General features: G+C 45.8%; 1 protein-coding gene across 3 annotated transcripts in view; it reads right to left on the bottom strand.

Annotated features, from left to right (window-relative positions):
* tpcn1 (two pore segment channel 1) overlaps positions 1-20,368 on the bottom strand; it is a 138,263-nt gene that overhangs the window by 58,473 nt on the left and 59,422 nt on the right. For all 3 annotated transcript variants that reach the window (XM_072496239.1, XM_072496247.1, XM_072496254.1), the window contains exons 2-5: positions 17,415-17,545; positions 13,689-13,865; positions 6,163-6,276; positions 4,207-4,337 (exon numbers count right to left, since the gene is read on the bottom strand). In XM_072496239.1, coding sequence (XP_072352340.1) covers positions 4,207-4,337; positions 6,163-6,276; positions 13,689-13,865; positions 17,415-17,545 — 553 coding nt within the window. The remainder of the gene's footprint in view (positions 1-4,206; positions 4,338-6,162; positions 6,277-13,688; positions 13,866-17,414; positions 17,546-20,368) is intronic.

The raw sequence follows: 20,368 nt of genomic DNA, 5'->3' as shown, positions 1-20,368 counted from the left end.
TGTAGGTTAGATGGCTTTTGTTTCGGTGCAACATCATGGGCCGAAGGGCCTGTACTGCGCTGTATCGTTCTATGTTCTATGTTCTATAGGTGTTAATTTTAAATGAGGATGTCATTAAAACCCATAGGAGAAATCAACTAGATTAAAAAAAAGAGAGTTTCAATTTGGCCTTATATTGCTTTTGTTAAAAATATATGGAACTGCACATATTATTTTATTTATGATAAAGAGGAAATACTGTCGCAGTGAGAATTTCAAAATGTTTAAAGAATTTATTCTTTTGATTTAAAATTTCTCCCTTCTGGCCTTTGCCAAGCATTTCACAGCTACTAAGCTTCTGCATTTTCAACCCAATGAGGAAGAGGGCAGGGCAAGTATTTTAAGTATTATTTACAACAGAACTGCTGAAATTAGCCTTCATTTTTATATACAAGAAATTACAATAGCATGCAAGTCAGTGGGCAAGAAAGAGCTTTATATTTTGTAAACTTAAAAAAACAATGTAATTAACAGATGAACAATGTAATTTTGACACAATAATTGGGTTCACACTGGAGCAAAAATGTTCATTCATTAAGTTTGCTAAGTATTACTAACGGAGTGTCAAACAGATCTATGTGCCATTTTGTGAAATTACATTAATAATTTAAAATAACTAAAGTTATCAAATTACATCTACAAATCAAAGTGAAACAAAGTGGAATCTTAGTGTAAGCACCACAAAAGATGTGTATTTATCTTATTCCACTTGGTTCACTCAGCTGCAGTTGCACATAAATCAACTGAAACCCAATGTTTATACTATATTTAAAATATTCTATTCACTTATCTTCTTTCACTATAAATTCTTATGTAGGATAGGCTGGCGCCGTTGTTGGTGGAGATGTTTGAGGACACGGTGGCTAAGGGGGCACACCCAAAGACGATGGGACAGGCATCTATTTTGCTGTTGTTAAAAAAGGATAAGGACCCGGTGGAGTGTGGGTCGTATGGCCAATATCTCTGGTAAATGTGGATTCCAGGATTCTTGCCAAAGTGTTGGCACTTAGGTTTGAGGAGTGCCTTCCGCAGGTGATTGGGGAGGATCAGACAAGTTTGTGAAGGGTAGGCAGTTGCCCTCGAATGTGCGGCACTTGCTAAAGCGTGGTGCTCTTCCCATCAGAAGGGGAGGCAGAGCTGGAAGTGGCGGTGGATGCAGAGAAAGCGTTTGATCGAATAGAGCGGAGCTATTTGTTTGTGGTGTTGGAGCAGTTTGGGATTGGGGCTAAGTTTGTGGTGTGTGCCAAATTATTATATAAGGAACAGAAGGCGAGTGCTTGTACAAATGAGGTGAACTCAGGATATTTTCAGCTGCATAGGGGAACGAAACAGGGGTGACCCAAGTCCCCCATTTTGTTTGTTCTGGTAATAGAGCTCTACGGCCAAGTGGAGGGGGATAGTGAGGGGTGGGGGTGGGGCATAAGATTTCCCTGTACACTGCCAACCTTTTCATGTATATTTCTAACCCGGGTCCCACAGTGTGGGATATAATGGTCCTGCTGAGGCGATTTGGGGCTTTTTCGGGATCCAAATTGATTTTGGAGAAAAGCGAGTGCTTTTTGGGTGCGGGAGCTGGCTTGGGGTGGGATTGCCATTTCATGTGGGGACTACTCACTTCAGGTACCAGGGGGTGCAGGTGGGTTGGGACTAGACCTGGCTCTGAAAATTGAATATAACAAGTCTGGTGGGTAGGGTCAAGGCAGATTTGTTGAGGTGGGACAGCTTCCCCCTATCATTGGCAGGCTGGGTGCAGGCAGTAAAGATGAATATCTTGCCACGGTTTAGATTTTCATTCACGTGCTTACTGGTCTTTTTGCCAAAGACATTTTTTATGGAGATGGAATGGTTGATTTTGACATTTGTAGAGGTGTGTAAGGTGGAGAGGATTCGGAAGACGGTCCTTCAAAGAGGACGACAGTTAGAGGGTTTAGTTCTGCCCCATCTGATGTATTACTATTGGGTGGCGAGCGTCGAGAAGGTGCAAGGTTGGGGTAAGGAGCCGGAGGTGATGCGGATGTGGATGGAGGCAGATCGTGTCGAGGGTCGGGTTGTGGGAGCTGGCAACGGTGTCGGGGTTGTGGGAGCTGGCAACAGTGCCGTCCCCGTTTGCCCCAGGGAAATACTCGGTTGTCCGGTGGTGGTAGTCATGCTGAAGATATGGAGGCAATTTCGGCAGCATCTTAAATTAGGGGCGGGGTCGAAGCTGATGCTTGAGTTTGAGCCGGCATGACTGGGATGCTAGATTTCGGGAAATGGAAAAGCGGGGTGTGGTCACCTGGCCGATTTATGGGAAGATTTCGCAGGAGGATATGGTGTCGCCGGAGGGGGTTAAGGCCAAGTGGGAGGAGGAGCAGAGGGTGGCATTGGAGGTGGGGTTGTGGTGTGAGATGTTGCAGAGGGTGAATGCCTCAACCTCGGGTGTAAGGTTGGGGTCAATACAGTTAAAGATGGTGCACAGGGGCGTGCCTGATGAGGTTGAGGATGAACCGGCTGTTTGAAGGAGTGGAGGACATTTGCAAGCAGTGTGGGAGAGGTCTGGCCAACCATGTACATATGTTCTGGTTTGCCCAAAGTTGGAGACATTTTGGGGGTTGTTTCTCAGCACCGTGTCGGCGGTCTTGCGTTTGGATTTGGAGCCCTGTTCCTTGGGGGTCATATTTGGGATGGCGGACCTGCCGGAGCTGCAGACGGGAGCAGGGGCCACGTTTTAGCCTTCGCCTAGCTGATTGCTTGCATGCTGGTCCTGTTGGGGTGGACGTCAGCCTCTCTCCCAGTGCCTCAGTGTGGTTTGGGGACCTGTATTTGGAGAAGGTTGAGGTTATCTTGAGGGGGGTGATTGAGGGGTTCAACAAGAAATGTGGTCTGTTTATTCTTCACTTTAAAGAGTTGGTTACCGGCAGCTGCTGGGGGGGGGGGGGGGGGGGGGGGGGGGGGGGGGATGCTATTCTTTGAGCTATTGGGATGTTGGTTGGTAGAGGGGGATTCTGTTGTACTTGTTGTTTTACATTGTTTTGTTTTATGTATAAAATGTTAAAAACCGATTAAAGGTATTTTAAAAAAATTCCTATGTACATAAGATCATAAGACATAGGAGCAGAATTAGGCCACTTGGCCCATCGAGTCATGGCTGATATTATTCTCACCCCCATTCTCCTGCCTTCTCCCCATAACCCAATTATAATAGAAAATATTATACATATTTATAATAGAAAATCTTCATGTAAACTGTAATGATATGCAGAATCTTAGTTTCTTTTTCTTATTCTTTCTTCGAATGTAGGCATTGCTGGCAAGGCCAGCAATTGCTGCCCATCCCAAGTTGCCCTTGAACTGAGTGGCTTGCTCGGCCATTTCAGAGGGCAGTTAAGAGTCAACCACATTGCTGTGAGTCTGAATTCACATATAGGCCACACCAGGTAAGGATGATATCCTTCTCTAAATGGCATCAATGAAGTAGAGGTTTTTTTTACAACAATTGATGAGAGTCTCATGGTCACCATTACTCAGACTAGCTTTCAAATCAGAAATTGAAAATATAATTGAATTTGAATTCCACCAGTGAGATTTGAACACATGTCAACAGAGCATTAGTTTGTGTCTCTGGATTACGAGTCCAGTGACATCACCACTAGTGAAGTCTCCTCACCAGTATAAAAATAAGAACAGAATATATGACCTTATGGGGACTGAATTATATCAGTGTGCCCTGGTCCTTTATCCATATCCACTTCTCCATTTCACCTGAAGACTGACTAATATAAACTATGCGAATATACATGCAGATGCAAAAAAAAAGGAAAGAAACTGAGGAAAGCATATTTGTAATCAATTTTGTGCATATTTTGTTCTTAACTGTAGTAGAACAGAGTTACTGGTGTTTTCCAAATATTTATCACCATGTGAAATCAAGAGTTTGCATTTGTTTAATTCCAATCAATTATTCAAAAGAAAGAGAACTCTGTTCAATGAGAATATTTGGGAAGTGTTAGGACAAGGTTGATGAAAAACCCTGTTTAGAAAACTTGTGTGCTGAAACTGTCAGCTAAAGACCTGCGTTCTAAGTTCATGCTGGAATTTTGCAACAATTTGCTGATCCATGCTTTCTTGGCATACCTAGTATTTACAGAGTTCTTGAGAAAGAAATGACACCAATTGCTGTAAATTTACCTTCTCACCGCACCACAATATCTGCAGTCTACCAGAAAGATTGGCCGCAAAGCTCGAGTCACCCGGACGTGTGAGGTTTGCCTGATTAATACCACAACAACTTCTATAAACTGTACAAACAAAACTGCACTCTGCAAAAGTACCAGAAAAGGAACAAGGTTAAACTTCTTAGTGTGTTAAAAGTGCTTAACGAATAACTACTTATAAAGTGAAATAAATATGTCTTTACAAAACATATTCCACCTCCTCATGTAGCATGAGTGCAGTGACATGCACGATGAAGTATACATCTTGTATCTACTTTCTTTTTAAGATAAAATGGGGAAGTCAAGGAAATGTAATTCGATAAGTTAGGCCTTGAATTGCTTTGGAATATAGCCAATCTCCTGCTGGATTTATGGCAGGAGATTCTCCTGCTGAACTTATGGCTGGGGATTCTACTTGGTAGAAATTGAGGATCAAAGGGCCAGAAATTGCCAGGCAGTTGCACTATTAGAATGATGTATTAATGTTGCATGCCATTAACTAACTTGTAAAGAAAAAAATCCATTTGTAGAGTAGAAAAGATACGCCTGAGATCTAATCTTCTACAAATTCTGAGCAATTTGTGCCTCTCCACTCTCGCTGTGAGTTTCCCCATTGAATTTGATGTCGCTCGTGAAATTGATAGTTACGCTACTGTTAAGTATTATTCCTTCTTTTGGGATAGCAACAGAGGATCTTGGAAATGGCATGATTTTTGACCTTTCATATAACTCGCAACCTCAAAATCTGAAGAAGGGACCAGCAAAGCTGTGGACTTTCAGTCCAGTGGGTTGTGAATTGTTCTCCCAATGTTTTCTATTCCTCTTATCTATCTTGGGAGTCTTTCTGTGCTAGTATTGCCACCCACATTTATGTACATATGGGAAGGCAATTACTTTCAAGACAAAGTTGTTTTGACACTCAGACGATGGCCACTCATTCAAATCTAAATTAGATGTTTTATTTTATAACATTTCAGGAAACAGTATATGAATCATCTGAGGTAGGGTGACACAATGGCGCAGTTGTTAGCACTGCTGCCTATTGCGCTGAGGACCTGGGTTCGATCCCGGCCCCGGGTCACTGTCTGTGTGAAGTTAGCACATTCTCCCCGTGTCAGCGTGGATTTCACCCCCACAACCAAAAGATGTGCAGGTTAGGTGGATTGGCCACACTAAATTGCCCCTTGATTGGAAAAAAAAGAATTGGGTACGTTAAAAAAAAATTTTTAATGAATCGTCTGAGATACGCATGTGATAAATGTAGTTTGTTAGGGGGAAAAGTGGCTTTTAACTTATTCACCAAACTCGCCACTATTGAGTTTTCCCCACATAATTCTGGGATCTTTTATGAACTAATTGATAGTGATTGACTATTTGCTACAATTAATCTAAAACTTAATTATTCATGTGCCATGCAACTACAGAATGGCATTCAGATGAACTTTGGTCTTTTCTCATCTAGCAATTCCTATGTTCCTATGGAAGTCATCCAATAGCATGCTAGATATTGCATTGCTGCATCTTGATCATGATGGACAAGATGGACCGGGTGCCTTGGTGGCACTGCCAAGTTGGCAGAGGCACTGCCAGGGTGCCAGGCCGGTAGTGCCAAGGTGCCAGATCAGGCCGGGGGTGGCCTGCCCTTTAGAGGTGGGGGTGAGCTCATGGACACCCTGGGAAGTAAGTTGGGGGGAGGCATCTGGAGGCCGGGGTTGTGTGGCTCACCTGAGGAAGGAGCTGCACTCTGAAAGCTAGTGATTCCAAACAAACCTGTTGGACTTTAACCTGGTGTTGTAAGACTTCTTACTGTGTCCACCCCAGTCCAACGCTGGTATCTCTACAATTATATAGGACTATTCTTGTTCCTATTTCTTATTTTGTGTTGACTTTATTTCTCATGAACTGTAAAAATATTTTTTAAAACACTTACTTTCAACATAGTTCTTTTGTGCTTAATAAAGGTTTGAAAGCCCAACCACCTCATCTTCATAGCAAGTTCAAACACCACTGTGAGAAGAGCAAACAATTCCAGTGTGGCATGCACCTAAAGAAGTTGAAAATTAAATAATGTTAAACAAAATAGACTGAAAAAGAGTTAAACAGTGACAGTTTAATATAGTATATTATCATAGGACATACAGTGCAGAAGGAGGCCATTCGGCCCATCGAGTCTGCACCGACCCACTTAAGTACTCACTTCCACCCTATCCCTGTAACCCGCAAACCAATAACCCCTCCTAACCTTTTTTGGACACTAAGGGCAAGTTAGCATGGCCAATCCACCTAACCTGCACATTTTTGGACTGTGGGAGGAAACCGGAGCACCCGGAGGAAACCCACGCAGACACGGGGAGAACGTGCAGACTCCTCACAGACATTGACCCAGTGGGGAATCGAAACTGGGACCCTGGCACTGTGAAGCCACAGTGCTAGCCACTTGTGCTACTGTGCTGCCCATATGAATGTGTACCAATTTTTTTTGATGGAGAGAAAATAAAGAAGACACTTCAGGGTTAATAGGTTCAAAATTAAAATAAACGGTATTAAATAGTCTCATGATTGTTCACTTTGGTGCGTCTTTGTGTTGTCGGATACAGAATTGGATTTCCATTTCCCCTCGCAGCAAGTTCCCATTCTGAACAAAACATCAACAGAAGTTTTTATGTGGAAGCTTCCACCATGGCAAGTACAGCCACTCCAATCAGAGCACTTTCCTATCACTGCTCCACCAAAGAAGCTCTGTTGTGAAGATTGAATGTGGGGGAACATGACGAGTCTAGTATTGTGATAGGGGGGCATTGATGGATGTGCTCCGAATGTATTTCCAGAAGACATTTAATAAGGCTGTGCATTAGAGATCAAAGTAAAAATAGAAGAGTACAGAATTAGAGGAAACCAAATGACCTGGTCCATGTTTTACATTAGTAATAGGAAAATGTGTGACAGAGTCATGAGGGATGCTATATATTACGTGGATAAAGAGGGACACACTGGGCACAACCAACATGATTTAATTAAAATATCATGTTTTACAAGACAAACTATTTTTTGCAGAATTTCCAAAGTTGGCAGATGATGGAAGCCCAGCAGACAATGATCCAGACAATGGCGCCATCTACGGGGATCTGTTGTGTCCAACCATACTGAGGTCAAGTAGGCTGACCAGCCAACAGATTGAACACGTATTGAAAAGCAGGAAGTACAAAGCATGGATTATAATTTACTTTTTAATAATTTTACAGAAGGCAAAATAAAAATTGCACCACACACATGGGATTAATGTTGAAACTGAAAAGTCACAAACACAAAAAAAAATGTTTTTTTTAAATATTATGAAATTTTTTAATGTTATAGAACATAGAACATAGAAAATACAGCACAGAACAGGCCCTTCGGCCCACGATGTTGTGCCGAACCTTTGTCCTAGATTAATCATAGATTATCATTGAATCTACAGTGCAGAAACTCACATTAGCTTTTCAGGGTCAGAGAAGTTGTTCAACTATAATTATGATTTAGTAAACAAGTTTCATGCCATTCAACTAGGCACAACAATTTCAATGTTTTTTTCAGCGAGAATGGTACCCAAGAAGTTGAATTTCACGTCACGGATGCCAGAAGCTGTTGTCAGTTTTATACAGTAATGATGGAGAGTGTAAATTTGTGATTCATTGTATGCAGGTGACGGGGATTAACTTGGCATTGACTTGAGCCTCCAAAATAGCCATAAACTAAAACTGTTTTTTGGGTTAGGAGGTGTATGCTTGTAATGTGTAACTCTTTCAATGAATGTTAAACTTCATATAAATTGGCTCCACTGGCTTCCTACCTTCACAATCTCGCTTTCTGGAATGGAACAGTGATGCTAACAGTTTTGCTGTCATTACAACCACAAGTTATGGGCCATTGTTTCTAAGATCTCCAAAATGCTTTGATAAGATTTTGCGAAGCTGAAGCGTCTGTTATTAGTGGTAGTATACCTAGCTGGATTAAGAATTGACTGGCAGGACATTGGCAAAATGCATTTCTAGATGGATGGATTAGTTCTTCATTTGGATGGGTTGGGATATGTCGGATACTTGACAAGCCAGAAATTGGTTTGGGGCCATTATTGTTTTTATTAATGATCGGAATTTAGATGTTGGGGATATGAACTGCACATCTGAAGATGATATTAAGATCTGTGTTAATGTTAAGACAGTAGACAATGCTTCTGTGTGTGTGTTGGGGGTTTGGGCTCATGAATGGCAAATGATGTTTAAATTGCAAGTTGATCTGTGCAGCCAGAGGCCGGAGAACTCCGGCTGACTTGCCTCACCGTTTCACCCTGACCCGCACGCTGACCCCCAATACATGCCGTTGTCAGGACAGTGGGACTTGGGAGAGCTGGTGACTGACATCGTCTCTCTGCCAGCCACCAGAGCTCCCTCCTCCCGGTTGGTGCCCATAGGGCCCTGGGGGTCACCTTGGGATGGAGAGGTGGCTGGAGTGAGCTCCATAGTCCCCTGCATCTTCTGGCTTTGCTTCACTGGTGACTGGCCATTGGAGATTGTCTCCACCATGGTGTCGATGGTTTCAGTGATGCCCCTCCGTGACCGGACAACTCTCTGCAGTACTTCATCAACGTCCACCAGCGTCTGGGACGCGTTCTTCAGTAGCTGGGGCCTGCACTGGAGAGCCTGAGCAATGCCCATCTGAGATTGGGACATACTCTGCAGCGCATCGGCAAGGTCCATCTGGGTCTGGGTCACGTCCCCCAGTGATTGGGACATGCTGTTGAGGTCCTCAACCATGGCCATCACGGACTGAGCAACGCCTTGGACACACCACTCATGTTGCTGATGTCGAGCTCCAGGCTCTCCACTGTGTTCGCCATCCTAACAGTGTTGTCCTTGGTACCATGCATTTCCAGCACCATCTCCTGCATCTGTAGCGTTTGGGACTCCTACAATCGACTATGGACCCACTAGAGGTTTGCTGGCATCCCCCTCTGATTCTCATGGTTGCACCCTAGCTTCTGCATCAGCTTCCAGAGGGTTGGCATCTGTCTGAGACCCAGCTGGGTCCTGGGATGCAGCAGACGTCCGATTGCTATCTCCCCTGGATGTTCCTACCTCCACCTGATGTGCATCAGCATCCGTGTGGTGCTCACCAGATTGCGCCCCAGAAGCCTGTCCACTACTGTCGCCCAGCGAGGTGTGTGGCTCTGCGCTGGTGGAGGGTGGGGATTATAGCTGTTACGCGTCAATGGTAGCATCCTTGGTGCTCTCTCTTGGAAGGGGGGACACACCTCGGATGGGTCGGTACCATCAGATGGAGATCCTGCGGGACATGTGGTCAGTGAGAGGGAAGGATCATTATGTCTGGCGGATGCAACACACATATGACAGACCATCTGGGTGAGGACTGGCGGAAAAGTCACCTCAGTGGCGTAGGCCAAGCTCATCATTGGTGAACACTCTGTCCTCGGCCATCTTCACAATCTCCAGGGCCTGTTCCTCATAGGGAGTGAGGACTCTGATGTCCGGCACCCCGCCATCCGTCTAGGCCCTTTCCCATCTGTTATGGGCCAACTTCTCCTGCAGGGGCAAAGAGAGGGTATTGTGAGTCGCACAATACCGCACAACCCGCACCGGGTGGGGGGTTATGGCGGGGGACAGGCGTGAGCACCACTGCTGGGAATGGTGGGGGGGGTGTTGGTGGGTGGCATGGTGGGCACGTTGTGCTGGGGTGGGGTGCGGTGCCAACCTCAGGCTCATTGTGTGGGGGGGGGGTTGTTGGCATTGGCAAGCGGGATCGGTGCCAGGGGGCTGCTGTCAGCTCACCTGTGCATCCGGTGGAGGTCGTTGAGCTTCTTGCGGCACTGGGTGTCAGTTCTCCTGGTGACACTTTCAGCCCCCTCGGGGAAACAGGGAATTCCGTCTGGACTCCACCACGTCCAACAGTCTGGCCAGGTTGGCATCTCCGAAATGTGGGGCTGGTCTGCGTAGTGGCGGGGCTGGTCTGCGCAGTGGCATAGCTGCATGCTGTCTGGGGTTTGCTCTGCGGGATTGGTTTAATAGCTGTTCCCCCTCGTTAGCAGGGAGCTACCGGGTGGGGTCCAGGCACATCAGCTGGCACGACCTTCATTTCAAACGTGAAGCTCGTGGGGCATCAATACCAGCCCTAATTGACTTTAAGAACCGCTGGCGATCTCGCCAGATCAGCCATCGGGAAGCATCCGACAATTCTCGCTCACTACCACACTTAGAACTTTTCAATTAGATCACACCCCACATGTTTTCAGGTGGAGTGAGGAGTGTACATTGTGCAATACACACAGGGTTGGATTCTCCGTCGGCTGGATCCTCCATTTCACCGTCAGGACACTCATGCCTGCGGATTTCCCAACAGCGTGGTGGTACCCACAATGGGAAACCCCATTGGCCGGATGCCGGGACGGAGAATCCTGCTGCCTGTGGGGCGCACCACACCAGAAAACAGATGCGGTGAAACGGAGAATCCTGCCCAATTGTGTAGGACATGCTGAATGGACCTGAGAACCTATTCCTGTCTGTCATTGTGCATATGGGGTGTTAATAGTTGAGAGGCAGAAAACAGAGCATAGGGTTAATTGGAACATTTTCCAATTGGTCGGATGTGACAAGTATTATTCTCCAGTGTTTGGTACCAGTTGAATGAAAAAATGCAGAGTTGTACATCCAACTTTGTAACTTACATTAAGTTAGAAGGCATAGGGCGGGATTCTCCATCAGCTGACGCCACAATATGGAAATGTGATTGGGCGGAGAATCGGTTTTGACGCTAAAATCGTGGTGGGCACCTCATGCCAAATCGCACATACAGTAAACGCTCTTGGCATATCATTAGCGGGCCTGACTCGGTATTCTCTGGAGCGTCTGCGATTCTTCGCCTTAACCGGGGCAAATTCCCGACGGTGAGGTTCACTTGTGCTTTTAAAAATCATGAAACAGACCTTGTGGCTGCTGATGGAGAGAGAGGGGGGGAGGTTAGGAAAGTTCCAACTTCACTGTAGTTTGCTGACAGTCGTGCCGCTGGACGGGGGGGCTTCTGCATCCCACCTCCGGAGGGAGTGGTGGGGGTTGTGGCCAGGAGGGTCAGAGTGTACGGGCACAGAACACCATTGCCGCGACCTGCAAGGCAGCGATGCTGCTGCACACGCCATTGACTGCCCACTGTGAACTTAGGGGCACAGGTCGTATGGGTGTTCCCCCCAGGCCACCCCTCTAGGTGCTCTCTGGCCCCAGCCGACCCATCAATGGAATGGGCACGCTACAGCGCAACTAGTGCCATCTTGTTGGCTGGGATGGTCTGTGTGGGGAATGAAGTGTGAATATGTGGCTGCAGCTTGTCAGCCTCCTGAGTGTCAATCACAAATCTGACGCATCCCACACCATTTCTCACTGGAATAGATTGTGTTCCACATGGCGCCGGTGCTAGCCCCTCAACGCCTCAACGGTCGCTGAATCGGTCCAGGTGCGGCACCAGCTTTGCTGTCGTGGAAGTCCACGATCCTGCCCTGGCGTCAACACTTTCTCTGAGGAACGGAGAATTCCACTGATGGCGATTTGTGTGGATGGGAACAAGATGTTGCAAAGGCATAAAGACAGACATCACTGACTGACCAAAACTATGATAGATGGAGTTAAATTAAGGGTCACGTCACTTAACAGAATCATATTAACATTACACAGACGTCCTCCCTAAACAAGCAATTCAAGCATAATACGTCAACAAATACTTGGAAATACAGGTGGCGCGGGACTGGGGCCGGTTGCACAAGTTGAACTTATCTCGGTTGGTGGAGCAAACGAGGGTCGAGTTCCGGAGGTGGGATGCACTCCCACTGACACTAGCGGGGAGAGTGCAGACGGTTAAAATGACGATCCTCCCGAGATTCCTGTTCGTATTCCAGTGTCTCCCCATTTTCATTCCGCGGTCTTTTTTCAAGAAGGTCAATAAAATGATTATGGGATTTGTGTGGGCAGGAAAGTCCCCGCAGGTGAGGAGATTGATGCTTGAGAGGAACCGAGGGGAAGGGGGATTGGCACTGCCAAACGTTAGTAATTACTACTGGGCGGCCAATATAGCTATGATAAGGAAGTGGATGGTGGGTGCGGGGTCGATTTGGGGGCGGATGGAGGCCGCTTTGTGCAGGGGCACCAGTTTGGCAGCCCTGGTTACGGCGCCCCTGCCGCTCCCGCCGGCACAGTACTCCGCCAGCCCTATAGTGGTGGTGACTTTGCAGATCTGGGGCCAATGGAGAAGGCACGTGGGGGAAGTGAGAGCATCAGTTTGGTCCCCAATTTGCGGCAATCATCGGTTTGCCCCGGGGAATATGGACGGTGGGTTCCGAGCATTGCGGAGAGCTGGGATTGAGAGGATGGGGGATCTGTTCTTGGAAGGGAGCTTCCCGAGCATGAGGGCGCTAGAGGAGAAATTTGGGCTGGCGAGAGGGAATGATTTCAGGTATTTGCAGGTGCAGGACTTTCTACGCAGACAGATTCCATCCTTCCCACGCCTGCCACTTAGGAGAACCCAGGACAGGGTAGTGTCCAGTGGATGGGTGGGGGAGGGTCTCAGATATATACAAACAACTGTTGCAGACCGAGGAGCTGAAGCTTAAGTGGGAAGAGAAGCTCGGAGGTGGGATAGAAGAGGGCTTATGGGTGGAGGCGTTGAGCAGGGTAAACGCGACCACAACATGTGCTAGCCTCAGCCTGATTCAATTTAAGGTCGTCCACCGGGTCCACGTGACAGTGGCCCAGATGAGTAAATTCTTTGGATTAGAGGACAGGTGCGCCAGATGTTCGGGAGGACCAGCGAACCATGTCCACATGTTCTGGGCCTGTCCAAAACTCAGGGGGTACTGGCAGGGATTCACGGACGTTATGTCCAGGGTACTGAAAACAAGGGTGGTGATGAGTCCTGAGGTGGCTATTTTGGGGGTTTCGGATGACCCAGGAGTCCAGGAGGAGAGAGAGGCTGACGTTTTGGCCTTTGCTTCCCTGGTAGCCCGGCGATGAATTCTGTTGGCATGGAGGGACTCAAAGCCCCCGAAGTCGGAGGCCTGGCTATCGGACATGGCGAGCTTTCTCGGTCTGGAGAAAATTAAGTTCGCTTTGAGAGGGTCACTGTCAGGGTTCGCCCGGAGGTGGCAACCATTTATCAACTTCTTCGCGGAAAATTAATCGTCAGTGGGGGGGTGGGGGGTTTAGGGCAACATAGATTAGGGGGATAGTTAGGCGGGTCCTTGTAGGAGGGGAGTTGGTTCTTGCACTATGCTGATTGTTCTTTGTACACTTTTGTATTGTTGTTGTTTACTATGCCAAAATGCCTCAATAAAATTGTTTATCAAAAAAAACCAAATACTTGGGAAGAGAAATATTATAAATTAACCGATAGTATCTCATAAGAATTGAAGACAAAACATACATAAATGTCGAGGCGGAGCGAGGGAACAGCTGGTGCCTCGCACAGCGAGAGTATCAACAATAGCAGTCCAGAAATGAGCTCCATCATATAGAATATGTGATTGTGCACAAAGAGGTAGGCTTTAAGGGATTTCTGATCTTTTGGATGATTGAAGAACTTGTCATTATTTTCTCCCTCCTGAAAATGACAAAATAAAAAGAAAGCTGTGAACAATTTAACATTCTTACTGCTGAGGGTGCAAGAGACTAAGCAATGCCTTAAATTGAATTACTAATTGTGACACTCCCCACCTGCAGCACAAGAGCATAAACAAACTTGCCCTTCAAAACATCAGCTTGTAAATAGGATGTTACAGTGTTTGTACTGTAACCAGAATATAAAGCTATATTGGATTTTGTTTATTGTCACGTGTACCAAGGTACAGTGAAAAGTATTTTTCTACGAGCAGCTCAAACAGATCATTAAGTACATGAAAAGAAAAGGAAATAAAAGAAAATACATAATAGGGCAACAAAAGGTCCACAATGTAACTAATAATACCGGCATCGGTTGAAGCAAACAGAAGTTTAGTGTTAATGATATTTCTTGTTCCGTCTTGAGGGAGGCGGTGGTGTAGTGGTGTTTGTCACTAGACTAGTAAACCAGAAACCCAGGGTAATGCTCTGGGGTCCCGGGTTCGAATCCCGCCACTGCAGGTGTAAAATTGAATTCAATAAAAATCTGGAATTAAAAGTCTAATGATGACTATGGAAACCATTGCTGTTTGTCATTAAAACCCATCTGGTTCAATAATGTCCTCCAGACCCACAGCAATATGGTTGACTCTTAACTGCCCCCTCAAGGGTGGGCAATAAATGATGGTCTAGCCAGTGATGCCCACGTCCCATGAACGAATAAAAAAAAATCATAATCAAATCTGCCCTTTTCTTCTGCTAAGAAATCTCAAAAGACAAGGGGCGTCATCGCCGGGGGCTGCCATGAATCCTGCCCCCGCCGGTTGCCGAAGTCTCCGGCACTGGAGATTCGGCGGGGGCGGGAATCGCGCCGCGCCGGTTGGCAGGCCCCCCCGCTCGATTCTCCGGCCCGTACGGGCCGAAGTCCCGTGATAAATTGCCTGTCCCGCCGGCGTATATTAAAGCACCTATTTACCGGCGGGACAAGGCGGCGCGGGCGGGCTCCGGGGTCCTGGGGGGGGGCGCGGGGCGATCTGACCCCGGGGGGTGCCCCCACGGTGGCCTGGCCCTCGATCGGGGCCCACCGATCCACAGGCGGGCCTGTGCCGTGGGGGCACTCTTTCCCTTCCGCCTCTGCCACGGTCTCCACCATGGCGGAGGCGGAAGAGACTCCCTCCACTGCGCATGCGCGGGAAACTGTCAGGGGCAACAAAGGCCGTTTCCGCCGGCTGGCGGGGCGGAAATTCCTCCGGCGTCGGCCTAGCCCCTCAATGTTGGGGCTCGGCCCCCAAAGATGCGGAGCATTCCGCACCTTTGGGGCGGCGCGATGCCCAGCTGATTGGCGCCGCTTTGGGCGCCAGTCGGCGGACATCGCGCCGTTTCGGGAGAATTTCGCCCAAGATCTGTAAGGGTTAAATTAACTGGTTTAATCATGTAGTACATGATTTTTTTAAAAAGACATCGCAGAGCTTTTGGTTCAATATTGCTTTGCCACTTTTACAGTAAATTTTTCAAAAATAATGATACGCAACAAACCCCATGCACCTTCGAGATCTTCATATTCTTGGCATTGCAGCTGTATAACAAAAACCTGTTAATACAGGAAACCTGGTTTCACAGGCAGTTTCAAAAAAACAATTTATAGATTTTTCTGAAATTTGCCAATATATTCATTGCCCATTGTGCACAACGTCATGTATTATATTTGATGTTTTACATATTAGCACATCATCTTGTTGCAAATCAGCCATTTTAAGATCAATAACTGAAACCAAAGTGAAAGGTTAATGGCACTGCAAGTCATTCTGTACAGGGAAATGTACGGAATGTTAATAATGACTAGCACTTTATTACATCAAATAGTTTAAAGAACAGAAAACCATTTAAACATGGAACAGAACTGGCCAATGCAATAAAATGTTAAAAATTCAGAAGTTCTATTGAACAAATTAAAACTGATAACACTGGTATACCACAAAATATATTTTAATTGGATCACTTAAATTATAATTTAACTAAAACACATTATGAAAATCTACATGGAACACTGTCAAATATTCATTAACGATATTGAAAATGTAGAATCATAAAATTATAGAATTTACAGTGCAGGAGGCCATTCGGCCCATTGAGTCTACACCGGCCCCTGAACAAGCACCCTACCTAAACTCACATCTCCACACTATTCCCGTAATCCTGCAACCCCTCCTGATTTTGAATACCATGGGGCAATTCAGCATGACCAATCCACCTAACCCGCACATCTTTGGACTGTGGGAGAAAACCAGAGCACCTAGAGGAAACCCAAGCACTCACGACAAAAACGTGCAGACTCCACACAGAGAGTGATCCAAGTCGGGAATTGAACCCGGGTCCCTGGCGCTGTGAAGCAACTGTGCCACCGTGCCACCCCATTACACCATGACTTTACGAGCTGTACTACAATGCATTCTTTTAGGTAAATATAAATCGTGATTGTATTCATCATCTGAATTTTGATTTAATCACATTTCTTTGGTGAAAAGAAATAAGTGATCTAATGCTTAGTTTCATCAATTTCATGCTACTTTTAGCATGGCTGCAACCAGAACTTCCTCAAATGAATCTAGCCACAGACTTGCCAATTAGTTTCAGCAACATTAGGAATATATTAAATTCTATCTTATGTTCTATTACAATACAACATTAGTTAATAGATCGCAGAGCTTTTACTTTGTTTATATGAATCTGTAAACTAAAACCTCCCAGTTTTAAAAAAAAGAAGAAACATAGAAGGAAAAACAAACTGCTAACCCACACCATCAAAGCAATGTCTTTCTACTTCTCGGATTTGAGTTTGAATCTAGCTCCAAGATTAAAACTTCAATCTCTGTACTTTTAAAGGTTTCAAAAAAGTGTGCTTTTGGACAGACACCATCCAGTTTGTAGCCATGCGTTAGGGGCATAAAACTACCTACAATTCAAAACCACAGCTGAATCTCACTTCGATAAATCAAAAGGTTGATTAGGATATAAAATGAAACAATCATTTTTTGCAATGTAATTCTCAAGTTGATAGAGACGACTAGAGGAAGCCTCAATCTGAATCTGTTTTAATTGCCTTGGGAGTGTTCAGGAATGTTACTGGCTACTGTATCTTAAAAAAATAATTTTAAAATTCCATTCTTCAGCACTGGCATCACTCACCTTGACAAGTACGACACATTAAACAGTATAAAGAGACTTATTTAACAGTAAATCCACTAAACTAAACCAAAATGGCAGAGATTATTAACGTAATTAACATGTTCAAAGTTGAAAGACATGAAATGTAAGTCATTCCATGTCCAACGAGAGCAGAATAGATGCAAGATCATCTTTATCAGGATTATTTGTAATCAGAGCTCAATATTTTTACTTTCTTAAAAGCTCTATCAATTTCACAACAAGAAACAGTAGCACTACCATATTCCCTTCCCTATGCATACTTCATACTGATAGAATGATGTTGTACTTTCTTCATTTTTAATAGTTTGACATAAGCAGGGTCATTAGTTGTAAAAAGGTTCCATACTTGCAAATAGATTGCTGCTTCCTGATAATTCATCTCCCAGACTTGTTTCAGAGAACCATAGCTCGCTCTGTACTCTCGAACATCTGGTATTGCAACCACTTCAGTGTTGATAATGTCATATCCTCCTCCATCTATTAAGGGGACAGAAAGTGCATGTTTCAAAATAGCAACAGGCCAGGCAGGTCAGGCATTGTCCTTGGAAATGCGACTTAAGTTTCATTCATAATGCATTTGAAAAGGGGAATGTCATTATTCTGTCTTACGAGAACCTATACCAAATGGAACGTAGGTGACTTCTTCACATAGGAGAGGAAGAAAGGGAAAAAAAGAGAAAAAAGGGGAAATGTTTCGTTGATAAAATAACAATGAGTATTTCAAACAACAAGAACGTACTACTGAGCGTGTTTGAGCATCTACATAATGATGCAATTTTATAACTTTATTCTTACGCTCTCAAATAAAAACAAGCCGGCTCTGTGAATGTTAAAATTTAATTTCAATCAAAATGTTTAGCTTCATTTTAATCTGCAACAACACGTGCATTTATGTTGAGGCTTTAAAATGTAAATGCATCGCAACATGTTTCACAGAAGTGCAGTCAGACTAAAAGCAACATTTGACAAGAGATATTAGAAGGGTGACTAAACGTTTGTCAAGGATGTGCATTTTAAAGAGTATCTTGAAAGGAGATGAATGTCCTTGAGGTGCTTTGTCGGCCTGAAACCATGATTCCACTGAGGACTGCAGTGCAACCCCTCCCTGCCTTAGTGAGAGGCTGGAGAAATGTTTGAAGAGGCGGCACCTCCTGTTCAGTGATGCCGGAACAAACTAATGTAGTTGGTACTTCATCTCAGCAAGGACACACAGCCCCAAGGCTTCAACATCCTTCAACGGGTGAGGACATAGTGAGTAGAATGTGTAAACACTCCATCTCAGATTAAAGAGGCAAATTAAGAAGACTAGTCACGCTGGTGGGCCTAGCATGGAGGGCACTGATCCGACAGGATAAGCACTGCCATTTGTCATCATCCTCCTGGAATCTGGTGGCTGCGTGAGCTTCATGTGCCTACCTCATATGGCCCATACCATGGCTTCTTACTCTGCAGCTCGGCTTCGTCAACCTCATCTCTTTTAATGTCCTCCTCATAGATGGAGATATGCAGCTGCAATCTGGCAAGTCCCCACTTCCCCACCTCCCCACTTCGCAGCGTCAGGTAGCAGGGCGCAGTAAACCACGATGATCTGCGAGACCCTCTGGGGAGTGTACTGAGGTGTTCTGACAGATCTGTCGAAGCAGGGGTTTCGCATCTTCAAGATGCAAATGGTTTTTCTCTACCAATGTTTGTGTACAGTACGAAGTCTTACAGCACCAGGTTAAAGTCCAACAGGTTTGTTTCGATGTCACTAGCTTTCGGAGCGCTGCTCCTTCCTCAGGTGAATGAAGAGGTCTGTTCCAGAAACACATATATAGACAAATTCAAAGATGCCAAACAATGCTAGGAATGCGAGCATTAGCAGGTGATTAAATCTTTACAGATCCAGAGATGGGGTAGCCCCAGGTTAAAGAGGTGTGAATTGTATCAAGCCAGGACAGTTGGTAGGATTTCGCAGGCCAGATGGTGGGGGATGAATGTAATGTGACATGAATCCCAGGTCCCGCACTCATGTGTGCGGAACTTGGCTATAAGTTTCTGCTCGGCGATTCTGCGTTGTCGGGGGTCCTGAAGGCCGCCTTGGAGAACGCTTACCCGGAGATCAGAGGCTGAATGCCCTTGACTGCTGAAGTGTTCCCCGATTGGAAGGGAACATTCCTGCCTGGTGATTGTTGCGCGATGTCCGTTCATTCATTGTCGCAGCGTAGCGTCTGCATGGTCTCGCCAATGTACCACGCTTCGGGACATCCTTTACTGCAGCGTATGAGGTAGACAACATTGGCCGAGTCGCACGAGTATGTACCACGTACCTGGTGGGTGGTGTTCTCACGTGTAATAGTGGTATCCATGTCGATGATCTGGCACGTCTTGCAGAGATTGCCATGACAGGGTTGTGTGGTGTCGTGGTCACTGTTCTGAAGACTGGGTAGTTTGCTGCAAATAATGGTTCGTTTGAGGTTGCGCGGTTGTTTGTGTGGCAGGATGAACATTGTTGTATCTTCATTCGGGGTTTGTGGCCATTGGACAGGCATCATCAGCCACATCCACTGCGGGTAGTCTTTGACACAGAGGAGCCAACCCTCGAAGACATCTGGGATTTGCAATTTACTCAAGATGTAGGAGATGTGCAGGTTCCTGGGTATTTCACACAAACTTGCATGATGGGTTTCTAGTGATTGCATACCAGCTGCACATTGAAGGAATGGAAACCTTTCCTGTTCATGCATTGCATTGCCTGTTGCCAGGGACTCTTACAGCCAAGTGAGTCGATGTCTTCCTACAAATGTGGAAATCTGGAAATAGCAGTGAAGCCCTCTGATCTGGCTGTCTTGCCAGCTTGATCTCTAGTGAAGTCCATGTATTTGTGGGCCTTAGCAAAGAGGGCATCCATCACCTCCTGTATGCACTAATGCGGGCAGCTTCGGGAGTGGCGGAGTGATTGCTCGTGGCATTCCCAATCGCGGGAGATGGCCCAACAGTCGAGACTGGCTTTTAAGTTGAGAATGCCATCCACCACCGGCCTTGAAATGCGAACAATGCAGTCTTCCTGCCAGAAGTGGCGGCAGAGAGTGGGCCACGCGCCCAGCATAAACACTGCCATCACGCATCCTGTACGTCCGTGCTTTTGGTGTGAAATCATGGAGGAGAGATTCCTCCATTTTGCTAGCAGACAAGGCAAGAGGACTGTGAAGAACAGAAGATGGATCATTTTGTTATAAGAGAGGGCCAGTATCCCACAATTGAATCAGCTGGAGAGAGCTGCTTAGGAGAATCCACGGCAGGACAAAGCAGTGTTAGTGT

Source organism: Scyliorhinus torazame, chromosome 1 (genome assembly GCF_047496885.1).
Source record: "Scyliorhinus torazame isolate Kashiwa2021f chromosome 1, sScyTor2.1, whole genome shotgun sequence".
NCBI lineage: Eukaryota > Metazoa > Chordata > Chondrichthyes > Carcharhiniformes > Scyliorhinidae > Scyliorhinus > Scyliorhinus torazame.
This window is presented reverse-complemented; position numbering and strand designations above follow the sequence as displayed.